Raw genomic sequence first — 19,706 nt, forward strand, 5'->3', positions numbered from 1 at the left:
CGTATTACAGTATTTCAGTCCTCAACTTCACTTTCATTCTGTATTCAGTCAGTTTTACATTCAGTCACTGTGAGTTTTCACTGTATGAACGATTCCTATGTTGGATACTGAGATCTGCCATCCTTCACATTCCCCCATCACTCAGAGCCCCAGGCCTTTCATTTGCGAGCCTTTTACCTCGTGTGATTCCCTTGTGATACCCACAAATCGTTCTGGATTACCCCAGGGCTCCTGGAATTATCTATGCTGCAACTCACAACCTCCTGCGATTCAGTTCAAGCGTTTGAGGTGGTCGGGCTGATGTAGTTCTGAAGCACAACCCACACAGGCTTAGAACCCACACAGCCCCAGAACCCGCAGTCCTTCCCACAGCCCTCCTCTAGGCCTCCTTCACAGCACAACCTTGCGTCGAGACACAGAAACCTCCCCGGGTGCCGCACTAGGCCGAGCCTCCCACCACAGGGACACCGTTTCAGGGCCGGGCCGCCCGTTTTGCGCACACAAACTGCTCCTGGGCGCTGCCGGGCCGCCTCGCCTGCCCCCTGTTCACTCTTTTATGGGGTTTATCCAGGCCCAGGCCCCGCACTCGCTGCCCCGCACCGGAGACGCCCCCCTCGCCTGAGGGGAGAGGCGCGAAATGGCGGCGGGCACGAGGCACCGAGCGCCCTTCCCGGCCCGCGCCGCAGATTCGCCACGGGGCAACGCGGCTCTTGCCTCTCCCGGCCAGGCCGCGGTGACAGCGGCGGGGGTGGCATAGGGCTGCCCTGCACGAAACGGGCTTGGTGGGAGGATGGAGGGAGGGCGGCCGGCTTCTCTGTCGAAAGTGCTGACAGCAACGCGAAGGCGAGGCGGCGCCTCCCTGCCGGTAACGGCGGGGCCCGGCCGCACACCCCGCCTCAGCACAGCGCCGTTCCTTTCCCTGCCCGCAGATTCGCCACGGCCCTTCCGGGCCTCCGCTTAACCCCAAGGGACGCGGCGAAGGTCGGGGCATGGCGAGGACTTAAGGGCGAGCAACGCAGTCCCATCGACCCCTTCCAACGCGGCCGCCTGCGGGCTGAGGGAGGGCGGTGGCTCCGTGTCGAAAGTGCAGAGCCGACCGCGCAGGCGCTGCCCTCGCCTGGTGGGGAACAAAGGGAGCGCGGCCGGCGGCGACCGGGTGAGTGACGGCCGGGGGGGGACTTGGGGCGGCCTGGCCCAGCTCGTTAGGAGGCTGGCAAGGCCCATGAGCAGCTGAGGTGGGGGCGCTGAGGGGACGGGCCCCGGCCTCCTCCCGTTAGAGGCGGCTGGGGAGGCCTCAGAGCTCCACACGAACCGGAGAGGGGCTGCTCCCCCTCAGGGGGCTCCTCCCCGGGGGGCTCCCCCTCAGGGGGCTCCATCGGCAGGCTCGGGGCTGTCGGCGCCTGGCGGGCCCTGGGATGCGCAGCTACGCTGCTCCTCTGCGGTTCGGTGTGGCCCCGGAGGCCCGGCCCGGCCCGGTCCGGTCCTGTCCAATCCCGCGGGGACGGCGGCTCCGGGAGGGGCTCTGCGGGGCCCGCTCCGTTCCTCAGGGCGCTGCCGGCCTGCTCCGGGCCGTGCCCGTTCTGGAGCCCCCGCGGAGCTTCACGGCGGAGAACGGCCGCGGGTGCGAAGCTGAGAGAGCGCTGCCTGCCTCCGGTGTGCCGCCGGGTTACTCGGAGAAACGCCAAAAAAAAAAATAGCATTTGGTCAGAATGCTTCATCCATAGCCACTGATGGGCTGGCTGGTAAAAGATTAAACACGGTCACGTCTCACAGTCTGTGCTGCTGGCCCACGCGGTCGTTGTTTTTTTGAACTCTGTGAAGGAGCTGCTCTTTAATCTGGTTATTTCTATATTTGTGCCATATATCCTGAATCTGGCTATATAAAATGGCTGGGAGGGGGAGAAGAGACGCTTAAAATCTCTAATGTGAAGATGGCATAGACATGGGTTTTATTTTACAGCTAGTTAAGGCCAGATTCCTTTGAAAGTATATTAATTTTTCAGTGAATGCCTTAGTTTTCAGAAGCTGTTTTATCTTTATTTCCAAATGGGTCAACTTTTTTTTTAGTAAAGATTTGGGAAGGCAAAGGTTTAATATTTAATAGCATGGTATTCTTTTGTTTTTCAGAATTACAAATATAATGTCAGGTGGCTGAAAATTTGCCTATCAAAATGTCAAGTAAGTTTTCAGATTTTTCTTCCTTTGGTGAACTAAAGGTCTGGTTCAGCAGAACCTGTTCGTGAGATAATCCTATTATTTCCTGTATGAAAAGGAATTATAGGAAATATAGTTACTTCTGACCAGACTCATGGCCTCAAATCTTGCTGTGGCTCATTTCTGGTGCACCAGGTGTGACTAGCGCTTAGTGTGCTGCTGATTATCTCTGAAGTCTACATTAACGTGCCAAAGACTGATCGAGTCCGAGTACTCAATTTCATAGAAAATGCAGTTATTGCAGCTTCTCCAAAAGCCTGCTTTTTGCCTATCTTCTTTTAGCTGATGTGTATATAAATGCATTTCACATCCTTTAATCTCCTGCCTAAATAAAAGAGCGGCAATGGTGTGGTCTTAAATCTTTTAAATTCTTCTATCGCTTGCTTTATGTTCTTCAGTGACAGAATGCAAAGTGTTTGGGAGCAGGCTTTCTGGTTTTTGTAAATCACTTTAGAATGTTTGCCACAGTGGATGCCTTATAAAAAAAACATTCAAATTTTCAAGATTTCTTTTGCTTACATTTATATCTTAACAGAAAGGCCATCTTATGCTCCACCTCCTACCCCAGCTCCTGCAACCGTAAGTATAGTGATTTTTCTCGTTAACACAGACACCTGGTAATATAGCCCTTAGTAACTTCCAGAGCAGTAATGGTGGAGTTGCAGCACCTTCCTATCTCGGGAAACCACACTAGTTGTATTTCATTATTATTGTGGTATGCACTATTTAAATTCATCTCACTTTTTTGAGCACTTTCTGAAAGAAAAGCTGAATGAACTTGTTCCGTCTTTGGATCCTGCAGATACTTCTTTTTTTATAAGCTGTTACTAGGATTACTTACACATGTAGCCATTTTAATTTAGGCAGGTAACATTGGACTCTCGGTCTAACCCTATGTTTTGCAGTGGGTTGCAACAGTATACTGGAATAGCTGAGAACAAAGTGATATATTTAATTCTAAAACTTCCTGGTCAGCTTGTGGCCAAATCACGAGCAAGCAGGGTATGCCTTTGTGCTTCTGCTGTACCTAACCTGTTTTCAGTGGAATGCAGAAGTACACAAAATTCTGTTGTATTGGCTCAGAATAACGAAACACTTGAGGGTAATCTTATTCAAGCTTCTTGAAGTCACTGATATTTTAGAGTCCAATGTATGAGACATACCTTACTTTATGAGTAAGGAGTGTGGAATGCCAGTTAGGAAAACGTGGAAAGTTTTGAGTCCTGTCCAGTTGTGGTCATGCATGTATCAAAACCCACGGAAACAGCATGTTGTGGTTAGAAAAGCACCTGAAAGCACATGCATCTCTTGTGTTTGTTTCTAAGCAGCCTGCATTTTAAGAGTAATACGTTCACATGGAAAAAATATTAATCTTTGGTACAGAGGAATAAGATGCTATATTGAAATTCTTACCAAAGAAAATTTGGAAACTGTTGTCCAAGGGTGTCCCTGGTCTCTGCATCTGGGATGAGAACTGCAAGATGGGATTTAGATTAAATGTGATGCTTTAAATTTATTGTGCCATACTTTAAAGATAGTTGAAAATATCATGTATAAGTTATGTTCTTAAACACTTACAGAAATAAAACATGTTATTGTTTTGCATAGTTTGTTCAGAGTTTTCATTCTGCATACAACTTAATAGACTTGTGCCACTGTTAGAAGGAATGTGATGACATCCACTCTTACAGCTGGATTCCTGCATCAAGGTCTATGTACATACGTGTGATTCTTTTGGGACATGGTGTGGATGCAGATGTTAAATGGTGTATACTGACGTGGTACATCATTTAGTCAAGTTAATAAGTCTTCAGGAGGGTACATGAAACAAAAAATACAAATCTTCGATTAGTGACATATATTGCTTGTCTTTCAAACGTGTTTTGTATTACTTAAATTGCATACAGTCCTTGAGATGATGGTCTGTGCTCTGTTAATGCAAGGTAGAAAAGGAGACGCACAGTGCTTATTCCTCCACAGCCACCTTGAGATTCTGTAGCCAACAAAGTTTCAAGACTTCTCATTAAGTAGCATTACATCTGAAGTAACAAATCTCCATGTAATGCAAGATAGCTACCTTGTAATATTTAACTCCTGTTTTGCTTATTTCTTTTTGTGCAAAGGGAGATCATCGTCATCTGATTTTGTTAAAGGTGATGTTACAGTAACACTGACCCGTAGTAAAATGGCATCTTCCTAAATAGTGAATGTGTATGTCGTCCTCACAGGCATACAAATTGAATAAATGTCAACTGCTGTGACTGAGATTCTGAAAGCTGGGTAATAAAGCATGTATTTGAAGGCTGACTGTTACAGGATGCTTTTATTTCATACTTGTATTGTTTAGGAATAAAGTGACTGCAGTATGTCTACCTGCAGTTGAAAACTTTGCAAGTTAATGTAGTTTAGCTTTCAGGTTATTTTTGTTCTGTGTTTGTATCCGTCATGCCGTGGTTCCCTGGAGTCCCGAACTTAATCATAGAATTTCTACAACTGTAATCTAGAATGGGTATGTGAGCAAATGAATTTAAAAGACTGCTGGAATGTTTCTTAATAGGGCTGAAGCGGGACTGAAGTGTGAGTCGCGGTGCAGCTAACACTCAAACTCTGAGCAACACTGCAGGATATTACAAGTCATTATGGACTGGGGTGAAAGGACCACCGCAGTCAGGACCTAATCACAATCATTGTTCAATAGCTGATCAACTTTTTTGCAACACAATTTGAATTGTGCATGACAGGAAAAACAAGTGCATAATTAAAAGGGTGGAGCAAGCCTCAGGAGAGAAGGGGAAGACAGTGAGGCTTCCGATACTTGATTATAGGTATATGACAGGTAACAAGGGATTGTAGAGAAATCACATTTTTTTCTGCCTTACGGGATATGAGAACAAACTGATCCACCTTCAAGAGTGGATAAAGGTGTGTTGATTAACTTCTGAAATTGTCTCTGATTCAGTGTTCAGTTAAGACCAGTTTGTAGCTTCTAACCTGTAGATTGTATTGCAGTGCTTCCTCAACTCTGCCAGTCTGCAGCCAACCTCACGAGAGGCGGACGTCTCAGTGAATCGTCATCTCTCTTGGTTTTTCTAATCCCAGAGTTCTGCAAAATATTTCAATTTGCAAATTGCCAGTAAAGTCTTTCAGTACTGGTATTGGTGCACAGATGGTTGCACCAATCCGAGAGATTTTCTTCCTGCTTATTGAGAGCATCGCGCTTGTTGGAAAGGTGGATGAAAAGCAGGCAGGGATTTTCAGTTACAGTAGATGCTGGTCTGGGGGATTTTTGCCCCATTACCGTGTGCTATGTTGCCTTGTAAGTTTAACCCTTTGGATATGAGGCTCTTCATTAATTTCTTGGTGCCTTATTATATGTTGGAAAGTTGTATTAGTCATGAGCAGGATTTACGGAATACTTGTTTAAACCAGTTACACATTTAATAGAAATAAACCCACCAACTTTGGACAAAAAAATGTAGCGACATATTTGCTTAAAATCCTGTTTCCTTAACAGGTTTGTATTGGAGTAAGTTCTGTGTGTTGAGAAGATATCAACTGCTACACCTCATTTGCTTGTTTAAACTCTGATTGCTTTTGCATGCCATATTGCAGTTCACTTTCATTTCTGTGTTTTCCTCGTTTGAGCTCATTTCTCATTCGTGTTTTTGTCTCATTTGTTTCCATCAGCAAATGCCCAGCACACCAGGGTTTGTGGGATACAATCCATACAGCCATCTGGCCTACAACAACTACAGGCTGGGAGGGAACCCGGGCACCAACAGCCGGGTCACGGTAGGAGAATCAACTATTACATCATCCGGCAAACAACAGGAATTGACCAGAAATGGCTTTAGAGTTAGGTTCTTCTGAATCTTGGCTGCTGCCACTTTTTTTTTCTAAAAACAAAAATTTACCTCTGATTTTTACTCCTCACCCCTATCCCTTCCCATTCACTTTGAAGCTTTTTACAGGAAATGGACTTCCATTGAAGAGGGGGAAAGAATATGTGGTAATCATGTATGATGCAGAACTCCAAAGAGACAGACTTTGTGGTCTGCAGTGACCACTGCATGCTTAGGGAGAAGGTCTGTAGTGTGGGCACAAATTTTCCTTGGAGGGAATTGCTGTTTTTTCCTTATTAAGGCAAAAATAAAGAAGAATACTTTGCAAACTAGGGTTTGTTAATAGCATTGCATCATACTACTGAGCCATGCAGGAGATGTAAGCCTTTATTTTTCTTCCCAGTCGTAGTCTGATACTAGCTACGTAAAGTCCCTAGTTCAGAAACAACAGTTTGAACAGAATCGTGATGATCATCAAATAGAATCTCTTCAGATCTTCTGTTAATCTGTGGGTGTGTAGAAAAGGGATGCTAAACTCATTTTTAATGGAGTAAATAGTTAGCTGGAGTCAGTTGGTGACAGGTGACAACTTCTTTCTAATAAAGTCCTGAGCATTAGGTGCAGTCGGGATAAAAAAGACTGTGGAAGCACACATTTTTTAACTAACAACAGAAATAGCGTAAACCCCTGATTTTTTTTTTGAAAAAAAAAGCTCTTTAATTCTCCTAAAGGTTCTTTACTTCTAGTAAGATTTTTCATGTAAAAATTTCAATCTTAAAACATCTGCCTTGTTTGGAACGTGTTATAAGGGAAGATTTGTCAAGGAACACGTATATGGTGCCTTAAGTTAAGTGTACTCTTATGCCTCTCTCTTATAAACCTTCTTTCTAACTTCATATATGAAGTTCATCTGGTTTGTTAAAATGTTTATGGAAAAGACCTTCCCCGTACAAGCTGGAACTTGACTGAACATACTGTCCAAACATATATTTGTTTTCTAATACAAGAATAAGTTAGTTTTTTCTGAGAACTTTCATTGTTTCTGTATGTCATAAGCATATACAGCCTTCTGTGCCATGCATATATCGATATATGTATGGTGTCTTTAAATTCCCGTTAATTTAAAAGCATTAAACAATTTCCGTTAATGTTTTTTCAAACTCATTTGTGTGTGTATATATGTATACATTTTGGTAATGCATATACCTCATGTACATTATTTATATCTATACGCAATTCCGTATGCATTGTTTCACAGATCTCCATAAATTCAGCAAAACAAAAATATCAAAAGGAAAAATTTGGAAGCCGAATACTGTACATAGCCAATACAGCCAAATTCAATTATTTGCTTAATCTGTGGCTGTAGTCCTGAAAAAGCTTGAAATTGCTTTATATTTTTTATAAACATGGTCCCACGTAATGAAATGGAACTCCTTGCATGTCTAAGCTCTTGAAGAGTGGAGGTTTTCAGAACCTGTGGTTGATAGGGACTAAAAGGTCAGTGCTTTAGGAGAAGAAAGCCCTGCCAGATGTTTTGTAGATCGAGGGGACAGGAACAGGTGGGTGCAGCAGCTTTCAATCAGTAACAATTACTGCTCAGTGTCTTTTTATTTAGTGCAAGCAAGGTGCTTGACATTGTACATACCTAAAGCAAGATAAGAGCACACAAAGATACTGCAGGCTAATTTGGACAATTACAGCACAGCTTGGATACAAATAATGCACACTGGTGGATCACTTGCACAGGGGTGTTTTTTATAATGAGTAGTTTCATTGGCTCCGAATTATCACTGACGTATTTTGTGGACCAACACATTGCTGAAATGATTTGCAAATGAAAAGACGTCTAGATAATGTCACAATCCTGTCTTCCCTCTCTACCCCTCATCCCACAGTAGACAAGTTAAATTTGTTAGAACAGGTACAATCAGAAGTGAGAAAAGCAACCTGCTGGGACTGGTGTTTTAATGGAAACTCCTAAGTTGTGCTTTTCAGTTTTTAGAACATGGAGCCGATTTAGATTTTTATCTAGTTGCTGTTCTCTAAGCTTGCAGATAAAAGGACAAATTTAGACTGGAAAAATATTACAGTGAGGACCAGCTGTAGTACCTGTTGAGTTCTTTTTTTGTGCTGTTGCTTGCTTCTTGGAATGGGGGCGGAGGGATGTTTGTTTCAACTGCACAAGAATGAATGTTTTCCAAAAATAGTGTGTATGGAAACTGTCCAGCGAGTACATTAACAAATGGATTTATTCGGTTCTTTCATAGGCTTCCTCTGGTATTACCATTCCAAAGCCCCCCAAACCCCCAGACAAGCCCCTGATGCCCTACATGAGGTACAGCCGGAAGGTGGGTATATGGTATCAAACAAGTAATAATAAAAGTTAGCGTTTGTATGTGCTAACGATTAATTGCTATTATCTTAGTTTCAGCTTCTAAACTTTTACTTCTAACAGCCTGCACATTCTTTTAAGGGAATTGTAAAGTACAGATGCATTGCCCTTCAGAATAATGGCAGCAGTAGTCTGTTCACAGTTGCCAGTTGCTGGGGGGAAAAGGTTTCTCTAAAATGATAATTTACTACCACTGTCTCTGCTGACAAGGATCCACCCTGCCACATTCAGAAGTTCCTGTGACTTACTGACAGAACTTTTTTTATAAAAAGGAGATATTCCTTGCGGTATACTGGGCTTGGTACAGTGCTGTAGCTGGACTGAAGAGTAGCAATGAGTGGACTTTGCATGTTCTCCTTCACCAACCTAGCCTGTGGCAACGTTTACTTCGCTATTCTGTGAACTGATTGACAGAAAGTAGGAGAGAGACTCTTGTGGAGTCTGAAATCTGATTGGGCATGGGGAGGGCATGCGAGCCTGTCTGAAGCGGGTGAGCCAGAAGGAAATTCTTCCACCTCTGGTAAAGTATCTTTACCAGCGTATCTGTCTTAGGCCAAAAACCAACAACAAAAAAAAAGTCAAGTGGCGCAGCAAGAAATAACACTGGCAGCTCTCTCCTTTTTTTTTTTCCCTATAAAGTTAGAAACCTTTTTGGTGGAGTCAGAACTTGTTGGAACTCAAATTGATCAGCAAGACTGAAAAATATTTTGAAATGTTGCATTCTGATCTGAAAAGCTCAGTGCTCTTTATCATAATCTACTGCTGGATGTGTTTACTCAGTAGCACTCTTTTTTCCCAGAAATGCAGCGATGTGCATTTGAGAAGAGAATTAAGAGGGTTAAAAGCAATATTCTCATGAAACCAAAGCCATTTCAGCAATTGCCCGTTTCAGTAGATGACTTCCTACTGACTTCCTGCCCCAGAAAATAATCGAGATAGTTTAGCCAGACATTCCTAACTTAATCCTGTTTTTCGTGGTGGTTCCAGAAAGAACACTGAGATGACAATATAAAATGTTTAATTTGGAAGTATTTAGATATCATTAGTAAAGCTCCAGCTGTTTCTGTTAAGGTCTGGGACCAAGTGAAGGCGTCCAATCCTGATTTGAAGTTATGGGAAATTGGCAAGATTATTGGAGGAATGTGGCGAGATCTCACTGATGAAGAGAAGCAAGAGTATTTGAATGAATATGAAGCTGAAAAGGTAAATGGAAGAAATCTGGGATGTTTATTACAGCTGATTCTTCTAGGAACTGGTCTGAGAAGAAAAATTCATCTTACCCATGCAGTGGTGTATGAGGCATTCACGAGACCCCCTATATGTAACTTAATGGAAGTATGTCCTGACACGTCTTTTAGATTTTTTTTAAATAACTGTACATCAACTGTGACTGGTCAGTTTTTAGACCTAATTCAAAATGAAGTATTTATAATTGAGTGTCGATTTTAACTGTTTAATGAATGGATTTGATTGTACAACATCAGTGTTGAAAAGATTGTCTCAACACCAAAATCCTCTTTCAAAACTGGTGCTCTGCAACTACTGCTATTGAGTCATGAACGTGTTCATAAAAGACTTCCAGTCACGTAGGGTCTGGTTTCCATGGTGTATAATCTGGTGTAACTCCATGGTATGGCATAGTGTTTTGTTTCCTAGTAGGAAAATGCTACCATTTTTAGGGTTTCTTGCATTTGTGTTGCTTTTTATTGATCTTCATGACAAAGATGACAGCTACGTCGTGTCTAGGTTGGTAAGTGTTGAGGACTTTTACAAGACTGTTACTGTGATCCTAAGCTACGAGGGGAAACTTGTCCACCTGCTGTCTTGTGGTTAAGCCTGGTAGGCATCTGAGGTTGTGTACAACCTGGTCAAACCTGAGGAACTTGGAGCTGTTTTATTCCAAGTCAATAGAGAAGTACTTCAAAGCTGGATGCTCTTAGTTGAAACAAAATCAAGGACTTATTTTTCTTTTTTAACTTGGTAACAACACTTAGATTGTAAGCTCCTTGGGGCAGGGGACATCTTGTTTATATTTTTCAACTGCCTAGATAGGTTTCCAGTCCTAATAATAAAGAAACTGACACCCTTAGGTACCAATATCACAGATCTATCTTATATTTCATTGGAAATACCTCAAATCTCTGTACAAAATCTAGACCAGGCAAATTTTAAAAGTGACATAAAGCAATTCAAAGGGAAAATATCTCAAAGAAGGTGAAAATAGTGATGCAGTCCTGCTACCGGGAGACAGTAGTCTGGCTGCAGCATTCTGTATCATCCCAGTGCAGGGATGGATCAAAGAATACAAAAACATTAAGAGATTTTGAAAACTGGTTCATGGTGTACTGGAATAAGGAAAGAGAAAAAATTGGAATCGATGTAGTTAGAAATCCAAAGAATTAACAATATTTTAAGTCAACTTATTCTTTTTATCAAAGTTCTGAAGTTTGATTTTAAACCTCAAAAACAAAACTCTTGTAAGACCTCTCAAGGTATTAAAACATGCCTAAAAGCCCAACTAGTGTTTTTAAAAACACGACTGTGGAAGGAGTTCTAATTGGTTAAAAAAAGAAATTAAGAGAATATGTTCACTTGTGTATCTGCAAGATAGTTCAAAATAGATTTGTCTGTATATAACTACCTGTTGAGTTGCACCTAATTGTGTCAAGTCTGAAATTGTCCAGTGGTGCAATCAAACAATATTGGTCACGTTTCAGATAGAGTACAATGAGTCCATGAAGGCCTACCATAATTCTCCTGCATACCTTGCCTACATCAATGCAAAAAGTCGTGCTGAGGCTGCGTTAGAAGAAGAAAGCCGGCAAAGGCAGTCACGCATGGAGAAAGGTGAACCTTACATGAGTATACAGCCAGCAGAAGATCCAGATGGTAAGCGGAAAGGAATTTGTATGCGCATCTAGTGAGACAGCCTCATTGCAAGGCCTACAGCATAGAGAAATAATTGCCAGATATGGAAAATTACCTCTGTATAACCTTCGCAATGCTTAACATGACTTCCTTCCTATTTCAGTACCTTCAATGCTAATTTTCACGATCACGTTTTTATGTTGTAGAGCCGATAGCTGACTTTGTCTTGTTTCCAAAAGCTAAGGTGGAAAGGCAATGATAAAAATTATTCTAGCCCTTGATTCTTTGTGAAGTAATGCTTACAGTTCAAAAGAAATCAGTCTGCTTAAAACTCTGCGATGGCTTTAACGTGTAAATTACAAGATGATTAGATGCCTGACTTAATCCAGCCTGAATGGAATTTTGTGCTTTATTACCAGAAGTGCACACTTCTGATAAGTAGAGGTCTGGTATGATTAAGAACACCTGAACTGAAATGTCATTTTGAGATTGTTTAGAAGAGAAGAGTTATCCTTGCTATTGACAAGTTGATGAGAAAATTCTGCAAGTTTATTTGACTGCAAGGAAATGCACTCCACCCAGTGGGAAAAATGAGATTCATATAGTTAACATCTACTTTTAAATTCATGACCAAATACATACTTGTTGAAACCTGAGGGTGAAAAACCTACTCAGTTACACCCCTTTTTTTTTTCCTTCTTGTAAAAGCACACCCTTGATATAAAGCCTGTGACAAAGAGCACTTGCCTGTGTGAGGTAACTGCAAAATCTATGTAAATATATTTAGTGTTCCTGTAGCTGGCATTTTAGAACTTTGAGTTCTGTTCCACGCTGCCTGGGCCAAATTAACTCAGGCAGAGCCAGCTGACCTAGCACTGAGCTGGATCTGCTCATATTTGGGATGAAATGGCAAATTCTTTCCTGTGGCAGAAACACTGCTGTGTGTACTGCATGTCACTAGGATCAAGAGCTTGTAGCGTGAAAGGAATCTTGTTAAGAGGACAAAGATGTTTACTAAGGAGACTGATTTACTTCATGCTTCTTTGTCTCTTGCAAATCTATTGTCTTCCCACTGTTTCTTCTCTTTTCACTTCATTTAATCAGGTATCTCAATGGGAAATTGAATGTAACACTTTATTTTAAAGCAGGTAACTAGCTTAATGAAAGCTTCTTCCTTGGTAATATTTTCTGGCATGATGTATTAGGATTGTCTAAAGATCTCGGTGAGTAGTTGGAGAGTAAATTCCATTAGGAAAACTTCATGTGAAATAAATTCAGCTTCTGGACTTTACTAAATGACCTAATTCTGAAAGACAATTCAGTTAACCTGCCAGTTAATGGATTTTAACACTCAACTAAATGTGACTTGTATTCACAGAAGTTTCTTTTAAGTTTATTCCCTCACCAATAGTTAATGCTGTTTAATTACCCTGCTTTAAATTCTACTAGTTAGACTTCAGTTTATTGAGCCTGAGACAGGTTCTTGATACCAAAACTGCAGATTCTGGTTTGACTTTTATTATATTGAAAAGCTTTACCCGCACTCTGAACAAATACAGAAAGTCACAGCATAGCAAGCCCTCTGTCTTCTACAGCTCAGAAGCTTCTGAGTGCTGCTAGGTACAGGAAGCATGCTTTATAGTTTCAGATGTTTTGTTCTGCTTTGTCGCATCAAACTGCATTTTACTTCTAAAATGATTACCCAGCATAATCCATAATGCTGCAGTTCACATTAAATTCTGTAGCTAACGTTCAAGTTTAGTATCTTGCCATTAATTGGGAACTCTTTTAATTTGGTCAGGGGAAAAAAAAAATTACCTGTTAAATTCTTCTATCTTCTTGTGTAGTTATCCTCTAGATGCATGTCAAACAAGACTGTTTAGTTTTTCCTGGGCTGACTTCAATTTCTTTTCTCTGCTGATAAAATGAGCTCTTGACCTACGTGCATGTATATTTTTTTTCTCCTTTAAGTGTATTTTTTTCAGTAGCTGTTCTCTAAGGAAGTGCGTTTGTACCCCCCAAAATGCAGAATACAATTACATGAACTGCCAATTAAATGTCACCTTGCCTCATATTTTCATTCCTCAGTGTTTCAAAAAATAAGTCGTTTTTATCAGTAGTACAAAGCTTATTTATACAGGAGTGTCTCTTTTGTTAGTATTGTAACCTTTTTTAGTGGATAATTTTGGTAACATGATTAACCAGGAATGTTTTCTTTATTTAATGTATTGCCCCTCTTACTCTGGAAACATGGAAACAAGAAATAAGTTAATCTAAATTTCAGACTTGTGGGAAGATGCATGTAAAATAGCTGCCATAGCTGTGCCAGGGTGAATGGCACTCTATCCTCAAACTCTCTTCTCATTACGTGATGTTCTTTAATCAAGTATGTGTTGGTATGAACTTTGTGACATGACATAAAGTGGTGTTAGTTTTTTTTGTTTTTAATTAGTGGTGACAGTGGTACAGTCAATTAGCCTTGGCACTTGCTTTGTGGAATTAAAGCAGTTGCACTTAAAACTCTTGTTTCAGATTACGACGACGGATTTTCTATGAAGCACACAGCTACAGCTCGTTTCCAAAGAAACCATCGTCTCATCAGTGAGATACTGAGTGAAAGTGTGGTTCCTGATGTCCGCTCTGTTGTCACTACAGCTAGAATGCAAGTTCTTAAACGTCAGGTTCAATCCTTAATGGTTCACCAGGTAAGGGTAAATGATACAAAGGCAGCTAAAACATGATGGGGTTAGGCTGTACTCCAAGTCTCAGATCATTTGATCATCTACATGACTATTCTTGTTAGGTGTCGATGTTCTGTATGCTCTAAGAGCTAATCTCTGGGTTTTCTTGGGAGTGGCAAGATGTGAGGCTTCACCTTTTGTGCTGTTTTGTTAGTCAGAATTATGTTAAACTGGATTTTGTCCTTCAGGCCATCTTAAGTACTAAATCCATAGCTCTTCATTATTATAACCTTCTCTATATGAAGTAAATCTCCAGTTTAAAAGGTTCTGATAGTTGTGGCTTTCAGTTGGCTTATTACTGTAATCTTGGTTGTTAGAATCCTTTATCACAGTAAATCCTATTGTAACATTTTTCCTTGAAAAGTAAATGTATGCAAGGAAAGCTAGTGAGATCACATCTGTATGTTTCAGCTAGCGTTGAATGGGCACACACCCATATTTTCCAAACAAAAGAACTCAGTATAGTAAGTATACGTGTAGGCAAAGAAAACTGGACTTTGACCAGAATAAGATAGAGATCTGTCACTTTTTTAAAAAATCACAAGAGGAGGTAGAGCTTCCTATTTCTTTGAATTGTCGTCTTTCTGCATTAGAGGATGTACCTGAAGTGGTGCGTGTGTACTACAGGGTGTCTAAAATGAAAACGTAAAAAATGTGCTGGAAGATGATAAACTGTTCACCTTGACTCTACTGTTTAAAATTTATAATGGGCCTAACAATTGTGAATTACTGCACAAACCCATTTATTGTTCAGACTTTTATATCAACTTAGCTATTGGGTGTTAGATTAAGGAAAACATTTTGGGAAAAGGGTGCTTAAAACATGGGTGCATCTTAAAACATTGGTCTAAATATTTTTGTCCAGTTCCTCAGATGGCTGCATAGTAAGCTTCTTACCACTTATTTATTTCATTTCCAGCGTAAACTGGAAGCTGAGCTGCTGCAAATTGAAGAGCGCCACCAGGAGAAGAAGAGGAAATTCTTGGAAAGCACAGAATCCTTCAATAATGAGCTCAAAAGGGTACAACTCTCACTTTTCTCCACTTGTTTTGAGGAATCTACTAGTTAACCATTTATGTAAATACTCTGACTACTTCTGTTTAGTTCTGTATTGAATCATTTATAACTAGATGACTGCAGTGTCCTAGGCCTGGTGAAGCGTGTGGGTGTTAACGCACAGCGTTTTTATTATTGCATGTTCCTTCACTGACCTTTACTAGTTATATTCAGCCAGTACGGTTTAAAAGTGCCTTCAGGCTTGACTGGTTGAGTTCACTAGGGAGCAGCTCAAGGAAGGTGGCCTAAAGCCACCATGAAGAATATATTGCTCTGTCCTTGGCTGCATTCAAAACCAGGGCTTAGGTTGTTTCTTTAGCCCCCTCCCTTTTTTTGATAATACGCTTATTTCTCCTCGTGCAGTTAGTGAAGGTTTTAGTATAAACTTTATCAGATCAAAATAGTTATGCTGCATGTAGAAATACTGAACTAATACTTGGGTATTCCTGATACTTTGTTTTTCATTGCAACCAGGGTAGTAAAAGAGCTTTTGTTTGTTTGCTTTGATTGCTAGTTATGCAGTTTGAAGGTAGAAGTGGATATGGAAAAAATTGCAGCTGAAATTGCTCAAGCTGAGGAACAGGCTCGCAAGAGGCAGGAGGAAAGGGAAAAAGAAGCAGCTGAGCAAGCTGAACGCAGTCAAAACAACATAGCAGCTGAGGAAGAACAGGCAGCTAACAAGATGGAGGAGAAGAAAGAAGAGGAGAGTGCTCCAATGGAGACAGGTAACTGCATTTAAAGAGCAGTTTAAGAATCCTCAAAGGATCGGCATTAAAGTATCTCTGTAGAGGCTCAGCTTGGCCAGGGAGGCACTACATTTTTGTTGTTAGTAGGAAGGCTTCTTCAGAAGAACACTCAGAAAAGTAACTTCATCTTGGTGAACACAGGTGTTTGCTTTCTTCTCATTAAGTTCTTCCTTTTTAAAAGGGTAGAGGATATCACAAAACCAGAATGTAATGCCTGGTGTTTAAATGTACCCAAAGGGAAAAAAAAAAGATTTCTGAATGCCTTCTAAACCTAACTCATCTCTTAAACATGTTAGCTAGGAGCAACTGAGAGTGTTTCCTTGTCCTACTGTCAACATCTAGCAAGGATGCGAGATGACAGTGTGTCATTGCTGAAACAGCATAAGGGAAAGTGGAAGAGTTGACTTCTAGTTTAATGAGGCACAGTGCTTGGTGTCAGGACTTCTGAGGTCAGGCTGCAAGTGACTTTCAGGATGCCATGTGGCAGGACCATGTACATTCTAAGTACTGAGTGGTCTTTCAGAGCTGTGCCTTTTACTGATAAATAGTTGTTATGGAATACTTGGATTTACTAGTTTTATTTCTTCCTAAATTCTAATCACACTACTTAAATATATTGGTATATAAATGACATAGAAATATTTTATTACAGAAGAGCCTCACCCAGAAGAGAGCACAGAAAACCAGCAGAATGGTGAAGAAGGAACATCTACCCCAGATGATAAGGAGAGCGGCCAAGAAGGGGTTGATAGCACTGCAGAGGAAGGAACCAGTGATAGCAACACTGGTTCAGAGAGCAATAGCGCGACAGTTGAAGAGCCTCCTGCAGACCCTATCACTGAGGATAGTGAGAAGAAAGAATAAATATTGACTTGTTTCATGTGTCTCTTTTTAATGAAGTACTGTTTTGATTTCAAAATGTGCTAAGCAGCTTTTGTATCTTCCTTGCTTGTATCACTTGTCTCCAAAGGATATTGGGTTTTAGTAACACTTTGTATTATCAGCATAGTGACTTAAAGGGCCCTTTAGGGGCAAAGGGTATCTTACAACAGACAGAAAATATCTCATGTATAAATACAGTGATATAATATGAAGAGATGTTATTGTTTGGAATTTCTTCCCCAGAAAGGTAACTGGTTTTGTTTTTAATATTAGAAATCAGGATTTTTTCCCCTCTTTCTAATTACATGCCCACAGTGAAAATGCAGTTTTCCTTCAAGGCCCTTGTTCAGTTGTGGCTGAATGAGATGCAGATGGGTATCACCTCTCTGCTGGATTCCTCTTAACCTAGCTTTGGTGATGGACTGACGGCCCCCACACATCTCTTGGTTAGGGTAAGGGAATGTTACACTGGGAGCTGGGAAGCTTGTACCACGATCACAGGCTGATGAAGCAGCGTAATTGAGAAACATGCAGTTAACTGTACTCGCCTTCTAGACAGGGTCAATGTTACTGAGGCATCTTAAAGATGACCTTAGTACTAAGTGAAGATGCATAACCCCTGTACTTTCCTTGATCTAACAAAACAAACCACAGCAGCCTAGCACGAGTTACCACAACTATTTCTGTTCTTGCTATTAATGATGTCTACTGTAGCTCCCCAGTTCAACAGTTGTAAAGAAAGCTTTCAGTACTCCTAAATAAGGCTGCTGCAACACTTGAACTTGTGTTGTTTTTTTGTATAATCTTTATTGTATGAATGCAGTAGCTATGCAACACGGAAGGAATCTTGCTCGTGTTATGCGTGCAATACATCTGGGGATGCATTTCCACATGATTAAGAGTTCAGTTGTCTTGAAGTATATGAAATATTGAGGGTTTTTTTCTGTGATACAGGATTATTTTCAAAAAGTCTTTGCTCTTCTTCACTATTTCACTCTTTTATTTGCTACTGAGATTATCATAATAGGACCTCAGCCAGAGATCTGGCAAAATACAAAGCAGGAGAGAATTGAAACATGTTACTTGCTCTCAGAGAAAGTAGTCATGAATGCAACACAAACAGTAGAAAACAGTAGTTCTGCTTGCCATGACCTTCCAAAACCTCTAGGAACTCTACAAAAGTATTGAAAATGCTACATTTTGCCCTGGACAAACAGAAGCCCTATCTGAAGAAGAAAAAAATTACAACAGATACAAGCTGTTCTATCAGTTTCCTACTGTAAGAGGACACATGATGCATATGCTTCAATAGTGTGTTTTTACAGCTGTTTTATAAATTTCCAACTATAAGAGAACATACGATGCATATGCTTCAATGAACTAGTGTGTTTTTATGGAATAGTGGGTATATGAGATGGTATTGTTTTTTTAAATCCTTTTTTTTAATGGTCTAAAAATAATAAAATCCAACTTTTTTTTTAAATTTACAGTGGTCTGGTTCTTGTTTCCTAAGGCAGTGCCTGTATTTTATGTAGGGCTTTTATCAGATGTCTTCCATCTTAAGGCCGGAAGAATGAAAACATGGAATTCATTATTGAAATATGTTAAATATGAAAAGCTATGCTGCATGAGCACTTTGAAAATCAAAGCAAAAAACTGCTGAGTGGCTGTAGGCTTTTGTTTAAATGCTAGCTAAGTCTAGAAGGAACTCTGGTGACAGCTTTTGACTTCAAGAGCCCGTGAATAGGGGAATTCGTAGAGGAAATAATACAAGTAGTACTGAACTTGTGATCTTTTTTCCTGTAAGCTTTTAACTGGCACCCTCCAGGTTGACAAAGCATTTTCACATCACTTTAAACAAAGTGAAATTTCCACCCCAAAGGGCTGTAAGGCAGCACACATTTACAAAAGGGATGATATGAAGAGTAAGATGCACTTATGGTCCTAATACTTTAGAGCTGAAGCCAATTTTTCTACAAACTGCCATGCATTCCTCCTGACTTCACAAGATTTCATGAACTGATTTGCACATTTCTGCTTGGAAGCGGTTATTGGCCAGGCATTACAGTGCAGTCTCATGTATGTATTAAAGAGACTCTTCAGAGACACTGCCTCATAGTTCACTATTTTATTTCATGCTCCCAAGAGACGTGCACCTTTCAGCAGCTGGTGCTGAGTCGAAGTTCTTTGTTCAGTTGCCTGCAGTAGTTCTTAGATTGTGTTGGTCCTCCTGTGAAATAGTATGATTTAGTTCTACAGACCGGATTTAAATCTTACTGTAGATGTCAAGACAACCCTGCAAACAAAGGTGTCAGTCTCAGGCACTGCACCCTGTGGGCGAATCTGAACATGCTTGTTCAAGTGCTGAGGGAGGATGTGTATGTGAACAGTCAAATCAATTCCTACAGACAGCATTGCAGCTTACTGAAACGTGCAGGCATGCTTTTATCTACCAGTGACAGCTGCAGAGAAGATTGTTGCAAAGCACAACTGGAAACGAAGGCAGAGAACTCAGCAATGGATGCCTTCCCCTTAGGAGCAGTCACACAGTGAGCTACTCAAGTGGGAAACCTTGTATTTATCATCACCTTTTAAGGAAAAAATAGGAGTTACGCTAATGTGTTTGAAAAAAGGTGTTACCTTGGCTATGCGGCTTGGCTTCGGTTTCTTACAAGGAAACCGAAACCATGGATGCGCCTTAATTTGGGTTATAAAAGAATTAAAACTGAAACCTGCCTAAAAAATTAAGCACTTTTTAGTTCAAAGTCCCAGTCTCTCAGAACAGGCAAGTTGTTCTCATCATTACCCTTAACGTGCCCACGAAGGGGCTCACGTGGAATCCGTTGGTACAGAAGCAGTAGGAGACTCCACACCTCAGGTGATGTGAACGCATGTTGTGCAACTGCTTTTATCTGTGCAACTGCCTTGTTTTTTGAAGACTGTTTGTGTTTTTCATCTGCTA

The 19,706-nt window shown here is 40.9% G+C and overlaps 1 protein-coding gene and 1 long non-coding RNA gene across 5 annotated transcripts in view; one reads left to right on the forward strand and one right to left on the reverse strand.

The window, feature by feature from the left end:
* LOC118178827 overlaps positions 1-19,706 on the reverse strand; it is a 65,043-nt gene that overhangs the window by 12,310 nt on the left and 33,027 nt on the right. The window contains exon 7 of the long non-coding RNA XR_004756294.1: positions 3,628-3,688. This is a non-coding gene — a long non-coding RNA (uncharacterized LOC118178827). The remainder of the gene's footprint in view (positions 1-3,627; positions 3,689-19,706) is intronic.
* Positions 942-18,231, forward strand: SMARCE1 (SWI/SNF related, matrix associated, actin dependent regulator of chromatin, subfamily e, member 1). 4 transcript variants are annotated; one of them, XM_035347610.1, is made up of 11 exons: positions 948-1,156; positions 2,128-2,178; positions 2,750-2,793; positions 5,902-6,006; positions 8,327-8,407; positions 9,523-9,654; positions 11,169-11,340; positions 13,852-14,024; positions 14,980-15,081; positions 15,631-15,841; positions 16,515-18,231. In XM_035347610.1, the coding sequence occupies exons 2-11, from the start codon at positions 2,172-2,174 to the stop codon at positions 16,724-16,726; spliced, it is 1,239 nt and encodes a 412-aa protein (XP_035203501.1). In that variant the 5' UTR covers positions 948-1,156; positions 2,128-2,171; the 3' UTR covers positions 16,727-18,231. The 4 variants fall into 4 exon arrangements, with proteins under 4 accessions (XP_035203504.1, XP_035203503.1, XP_035203502.1 ...); XM_035347612.1 differs by lacking the exon at positions 9,523-9,654 and having other exon boundaries at positions 943-1,156; XM_035347611.1 differs by lacking the exon at positions 5,902-6,006 and having other exon boundaries at positions 947-1,156.

Source organism: Oxyura jamaicensis, chromosome 27 (assembly GCF_011077185.1).
Source record: "Oxyura jamaicensis isolate SHBP4307 breed ruddy duck chromosome 27, BPBGC_Ojam_1.0, whole genome shotgun sequence".
NCBI classification, from domain to species: domain Eukaryota; kingdom Metazoa; phylum Chordata; class Aves; order Anseriformes; family Anatidae; genus Oxyura; species Oxyura jamaicensis.

Bases quoted from the DNA above. Each gene is read 5' to 3' on its own strand.
- SMARCE1 (XM_035347610.1), top strand. The intron at 6,007-8,326 runs GTAGGAGAATCA...GTTCTTTCATAG, and splicing joins GCACCAACAGCCGGGTCACG to GCTTCCTCTGGTATTACCAT. The intron at 11,341-13,851 runs GTAAGCGGAAAG...CTCTTGTTTCAG, and splicing joins GCCAGCAGAAGATCCAGATG to ATTACGACGACGGATTTTCT.